Raw genomic sequence first — 6,936 nt, forward strand, 5'->3', positions numbered from 1 at the left:
ATATTGCACTGTAAAATAACATTTGTTAAATTATGTTTTTGTCAGGTCATCAGGACTATCAAGCCAATGCAACAGCCTGTTTTCAAAAACGGTAGGCTACCACATGGATTGGCATTAAATACAAGTGCGTCGCTGCGGGACAATGTCTAGGCTACGATTCTATTTTGGAGAGGATCGGGATCGATGGGGTCTCGCCTAGGGCGGCATCTCGCCCAAGACCAGGCCGGCCGAGGAAACACGCTTACAACATAGCTGACATTCTTTATGGGGTGTTGTAGGAGGCAGCATGCATGAGGACGGATCACTTTGTTTTAGCTGGCAGTGTGAGCGCGTTAAAAACTCCAACGTTCTTGCCACGCTTCAGCGTAAAGTCTCCAACGCACAGAACACGCCTCCAATTAAAAATGGAATGACAGCGTCTGTCTGTCTGAAAAGAAGAGAGTAGAGAGAGAAAAAAACAACCTTTTTCCCCCTCACTCTTACTCACTGAATCTCTCCTTCCTTCTCGCTCTGTCCTGCGTGCTCCCCCCTTTCTCAAAAACATGAAGGAAGAAAGAGAAGAATCCGGCTGGACGAGTGTGGAGAAGGGAAAGTTTGAGGGCAGCTTTTAAAAGAAAACGAAAGAGAGAGAGGGAGGGAGACAATAATATGCGGATGGAATGAAGATAGGGTGCTTTATAGCCATTCAACGCAATTAAGCGAGACATACGGGCTGCGCACAAGAACGCAGTTACTTGACTCTTCTCAACGTGAGACTTTTAGAATAATTTTAGGATAGATGAATACTCAAACCTCGACTATTAAGACACATTATCGTATTTACTAAGTCCTAGAGCAGCTTCATGAGCTGCAAGTCACAGCTCATCCCGGAAAAGGACTTAGCCCCGAGGACCAAGAGGCAGTGACTAGGGCAGGTCGTCGCACCCGGAGTTTAGGCGTTGCCACACGGCGTTGACCCGGAGCCATGGCAGGGGCGAAGCCCGGAGTCCACGCTCTACAGCTCAAACCTGTGTCGGTTCACGACATACTAAAACGGGGGAGCAAGTTTATCAAATGGGACGAGGTTAGTAGTCTACCTACATATCCAAACGTGTGTGTGTTGTTCTCGTATTTTCTCCCCTGCCACAAGTGGCATTCAAGCGCCATTCATTTAAAATCTAGTAGTAGCATAACTATATGTTCATGTTTTATTGACAAATCTGTACTTTGTGGACATTACTTTGTAGCGCCATGTTGGTTGTGAGAGACAAAGTTGACTTTTGACACCACCGTCAGAGCAGCCCAGAGGCTGTAGTACAGGCTCAACCTGGTCTCAGAGCATTTCGTATGATTCTGTACGTAAATCGCCCAGACTTCATTTAGTATATGTTACGTTTTGTATGTTTACATAAGACCAATGTTTACTTAACTAACCCACACCGTAACACTTTAACTCCTAAACTTAATCCTAACTTTAAACATAACCCCTAGCCTAGCTAATGTTAGTCAGCTAGCTAACGTTAGCCACCCAGCTAGAATTCATAACATAACATTGCAAAATTCATAACATGCACTACATGACCAAAAGTACCTGCTTGTCGAACATCTCATTCCAAAATCATGGGCATTAATATGGAGTTGGTCCCCCCCTTTGCTGCTATAACAGCCTCCACTCTTCTGGGAAGGCTTTCCACTAGATGTTGGAACATTGCTGCGGGGATTTGCATCCATTCAACCACAAGAGTATTAGTGAGGTCAGGCACTGATGTTGGGCAATGAGGACTGGCTTGCAGTCGGCGTTCCAATTCATCCCAAAGGTGTTCGATGGGGTTGAGGTCAGGGCTTTGTGCAGGCCAGTCAAGTTCTTTCACACCGATCTCAACAAACCATTTCTGTATAGACCTCGCTTTGTGCACAGGGGCATGGGAGATTTCCATTAACTGGAACTAAGGGGCCGAGTCCGAACCATGAAAAACCGCCCCAGACCATTATTCCTCCTCCACCAAACTTTACAGTTGGCACTATGCATTGGGGCAGGTAGCGCTCTCCTGGCATCTGCAAAACCCAGATTCATCGGTTGGACTGTTAGATGGTGAAGCGTGAGTCATCACTCCAGAGAACGCTTTTCCATTACTCCAGAGTCCAAGCTGAAGCTTGTCCTTGCGCATGGTGAACTTAGGTTTGTGTGCGGCTGCTCGGCCATGGAAACCCATTTCATGAAGTTCCTGACGAACAGTTCTTGTGCTGACTTTGCTTCCAGAGGCAGTTTGGAACTCGGTAGTGAGTGTTGCAACCGAGGACTATTTCCACACGCTACACGCTTCAGCACTCGATGGTCCCATTCTGTGAGCTTGTGTGGTCTACCACTTTGCGGCCGAGCCACTGTTGCTGCTAGACGTTTCCACTTCACAATAGCAGTGTTTACAGTTGACCAGGGAAGCTCTAGCGGTGCCGAAATTTGACAAACTGACTTGTCGGAAAGGTGGCATCCTATGACGGTGACACGTTGAAAGTCACTGAGCTCTTCAGTAAAGCCAATGTTTGTCTATGGAGATTGCATGACTGTGTGCTCGATTTTATACACATGTCAGCAACGGGTGTGGCTGTAATAGACAAATCCACTCATTTGAAGGTGTGTCCACATACTTTTTGCGATGTCGTGTATAATACGAATTGTAATTTGTAACAAATCATATGAAATGGGTGATGGATATGAATACATACCATATGAAACATAACAAATCATAAACGACACTGAACCAAAATTTTAACGCAACAGGAAATCAGTTCATTTTATGAATTTCACATGACTGGGAATAGACATGTGCATCTGTTGGTCACAGATTCCTTAAAACAGAAGGGGGGAGGGGCTACTACAATGAGTTGTGGAAACGCTAGGCTAGGCTACATGTCAACATACAGGTCCTGTCCCAAATGTGACCTTTTGACGTATCCCTATGGGGTTCTGTTCAAAAGTAGTGCACTATATAGGAAGTAGGGTGCAATTTGGGACGTAACACCCATGTGCAGGTATAGATAGGCTCTGTTCTCTGTTTTGGGACGTAACACCCATGTGCAGGTATAGATAGGCTCTGTTCTCTGTTTTGGGACGTAACACCCATGTGCAGGTATAGATAGGCTCTGTTCTCTGTTTTGGGACGTAACACCCATGTGCAGGTATAGATAGGCTCTGTTCTCTGTTTTGGGACGTAACACCCATGTGCAGGTATAGATAGGCTCTGTTCTCTATTTTGGGACGTAACACCCATGTGCAGGTATAGATAGGCTCTGTTCTCTGTTTTGGGACGTAACACCCATGTGCAGGTATAGATAGGCTCTGTTCTCTGTTTTGGGACGTAACACCCATGTGCAGGTATAGATAGGCTCTGTTCTCTGTTTTGGGACGTAACACCCATGTGCAGGTATAGATAGGCTCTGTTCTCTGTTTGGGGACGTAACACCCATGTGCAGGTATAGATAGGCTCTGTTCTCTGTTTTGGGACGTAACACCCATGTGCAGGTATAGATAGGCTCTGTTCTCTGTTTTGGGACGTAACACCCATGTGCAGGTATAGATAGGCTCTGTTCTCTGTTTTGGGACGTAACACCCATGTGCAGGTATAGATAGGCTCTGTTTCTCTGTTTTGGGACGTAACACCCATGTGCAGGTATAGATAGGCTCTGTTCTCTGTTTTGGGACGTAACACCCATGTGCAGGTATAGATAGGCTCTGTTCTCTATTTTGGGACGTAACACCCATGTGCAGGTATAGATAGGCTCTGTTCTCTGTTTTGGGACGTAACACCCATGTGCAGGTATAGATAGGCTCTGTTCTCTGTTTTGGGACGTAACACCCATGTGCAGATATAGATAGGCTCTGTTCTCTGTTCTCGGTTTTGAATTCTTGTCAAGCAGGTTTTTCCTCAGCTCAGGTTTTTTATTTTTTTAAATAAATTCCTCGTTCAAAACAACTGGGAACTCGGGAAATCTCAGACTTCCAACTTGAGTGAATTCAAAACGACCAGGATCTCGAGGGGGGAAAACGGTCATCCAACTCTGATCACTTCTTAGAGCTCTGACTTTCCAACCTGAAGATCACTGACCTCATGATTCGACCTTGAGTTTTTCAGACTTCCCAGTTGTTTTGAATGCAGCAAATTATCACTGCTGGTATTGACCAACCCCCATTTTCTTTCCCACTATTACGTTCTGTCTCTGCTCTGTTGACATGTTGACATGGGAATCTGAAAGATGGAGTATAGGAGGCAAACGTCGGCATGCATAGCAATAATTCCTTATTAAACTGACCATATGGCACTAGGCAGATATACATCAGTCCTGTAAACACCTTTACTCTGTTTATCTTAATCGGCGTAAAATCAAAGTAAGCATACCGCTGATTAAAACACCTGGTTTTCTGAGCAAATCTTTCAAATGATTAGGACGTGTAAACACCTTTTTTCAAGCAGAGTTCCAGCGCTGTGTATTTGATCTGTACACATGCTAACAGCAGCAGTTCAAGACTCTCTCTCTTTTGTGCAAGTGAAGTGAGTTCGGGAACAACTGAAAGTATCTTAGTTTGAAATAGTTTTCACATACAAACTTTATCTGTCTGAACTCAGGATAAAAATGTTCTTCCCAAAAATAACGTGGTCAAGTGTGCTAGCGCGTTTATTTTGATTGGTGATTTTCTGCATTTATCATAATTCCCATCAGGCAGCCTGATTTCAGATGTGTCCATGTAAACAGGATTAGTAGAGAAATTGTTGTTCTTGCAAAGCATTTAAACATTTTAAACAAATGATTATATTTTAAAAATCTGACTATTCACAATAAATCACATTATTGTGTGCAATGTAACCGTAAGAGGTGAATCAGAATTTAGCCTAGGCTGAAACACCTAAATGTGTGTGGTCATAGCTGTATTTTAAGCACCATTGTAGGACTATTTTAGTCCTATTAGTGTACCAGATCTACAATCTGTGTTTTAATAAAGCAAGACAAACAAGTTTTACAGAAAACCTGAGATCTGCCTCTCTCCCTAATAATTGATCTTCCGCGTGTTTCACACCACCTCGCCTGGCAACCTGCTCGCATGGTAACCACCTCGCCTGGCAACCTGCTCGCATGGTAACCACCTCGCCTGGCAACCTGCTCGCATGGTAACCACCTCGGCTGGCAACCTGCTCGCATGGTAACCACCTCGCCTGGCAACCTGCTCGCATGGTAACCACCTCGCCTGGCAACCTGCTCGCATGGTAACCACCTCACCTGGCAACCTGCTCGCATGGTAACCACCTCACCTGGCAACCGTGGCATGCGTGTGTGTAGGGTGTGGGTGCGTGTGTGTGGGTGTGTTTGGTTGTGGGTGGGTGTGTTTGGTTGTGGGTGGGTGTGTGTGAGTGTGTTTGGTTATGGGTGGGTGTGTTTGGTTGTGGGTGAGTGTGTGGGTGTGTTTGGTTGTGTTTGGGTGTGGGTGGGTGTGTGGGGGTGAGTGTGTTTGGTTGTGGGTGAGTGTGTTTGGTTGTGGGTGGGGTTGTGAGTGTGTGTTTGGTTGTGGGTGTGTGAGTGTGAGTGTGTTTGGTTGTGGGTGTGTGAGTGTGAGTGTGTGTTTGGTTGTAGGTGGGTGTGTGTGAGTGTGTTTGGTTGTGGGTGGGCGAGTGAGTGTGTGTTTGGTTGTGGGTGGGTGGGCGAGTGAGTGTGTGTTTGGTTGTGGGTGGGTGTGTGTGAGTGTGTGTTTGGTTGTGGGTGGGTGTGTGTGAGTGTGTGTTTGGTTGTGGGTGTGTGTGAGTGTGTGTTTGGTTGTGGGTGTGTGTGTGTGAGTGTGTGTTTGGTTGTGTGTGAGTGTGTGTTTGGTTGTGGGTGGGTGTGAGTGGGTGTTTGGTTGTGGGTGGGTGAGTGTGTGTTTGGTTGTGGGTGTGTGTGTGTGAGTGTGTGTTTGGTTGTGGGTGGGTGTGAGTGGGTGTTTGGGTGTGTGTGAGTGGGTTTGGGTGTGGGTGTTTGGTTGTGGGTGAGTGTGTTTGGTTGTGGGTGTTTGGGTGTGTTTGGTTGTGGGGGTGTGTGGTTGTGTTTGGTTGTGGGTGTGTTCATAAAGACCATTTATCATAAATCAACTTGTTGGCGCGATATCCACTGTTGTGTTGACACTTCACACACACACTATAGAAAGTGAATCTTTCCCTACAGTGAATGTGGTTTTATTCTGGGTGTTTTGTGTTTCACTCTGAATGACTTCCTGTCTCAGCTTGTTGTGCTCTCTGGAGCCAAAACTACTTTCCCCTCCCTTCTTCGCTCCCTCTCTCCCTCAACTACATCCGTTCTGCTCCTGAATTAGAGAGAGAGAGAGAGAGAGCTCACAGTGAAACACACCATGACACTCTGAGGGCTGAGAAACACACAGAGATCAAAGCCCATTGTATTGACCGAGGGGGGGGGGGACTCGGTGATTGTCTAAACGAGTCACACTATGTACTGAAACGCATTGTTACAGGATGGAGGGAGGGATGGAGGGATGGAGGGAGGGAGGGAGGGAGGGACAGACAGGCAGAGGGAAAGAATGAAGGGAAGACCGAAGGAGTGGTAGAGACAGGGGACAAGAAAGGTTGTAGGTCAAACACTGCCACATGTGAAGTGAGGGATTCTGGGATTGACATGTGTATTCTCCTCTTCTTCTCTCTCCCTATCCCTCCTGTCCTCTATTCTCCCTCCTCCTCTTCTTCTTCTCTCCCTATCCCTCCTGTCCTCTATTCTCCCTCCTCCTCTTCTTCTCTCTCCCTATCCCTCCTGTCCTCTATTCTCCCTCCTCCTCTTCTTCTTCTCTCCCTATCCCTCCTGTCCTCTATTCTCCCTCCTCCTCTTCTTCTCTCTCCCTATCCCTCCTGTCCTCTATTCTCCCTCCTCCTCTTCTTCTCTCTCCCTATCCCTCCTGTCCTCTATTCTCCTCCTCCTCTTCTTTCT

The 6,936-nt window shown here is 46.4% G+C and overlaps 1 protein-coding gene across 1 annotated transcript in view; it reads left to right on the top strand.

Annotated features, from left to right (window-relative positions):
* Positions 1–409: 409 nt before the first annotated feature.
* LOC109886387 (1-phosphatidylinositol 4,5-bisphosphate phosphodiesterase beta-3) overlaps positions 410–6,936 on the top strand; it is a gene marked incomplete in the record, with an annotated part of 118,388 nt that continues 111,861 nt past the window's right edge. The window contains 1 exon segment of the mRNA XM_031793069.1: positions 410–1,063. Coding sequence (XP_031648929.1) covers positions 965–1,063 — 99 coding nt within the window.

Source organism: Oncorhynchus kisutch, linkage group LG16 (assembly GCF_002021735.2).
Source record: "Oncorhynchus kisutch isolate 150728-3 linkage group LG16, Okis_V2, whole genome shotgun sequence".
NCBI lineage: Eukaryota > Metazoa > Chordata > Actinopteri > Salmoniformes > Salmonidae > Oncorhynchus > Oncorhynchus kisutch.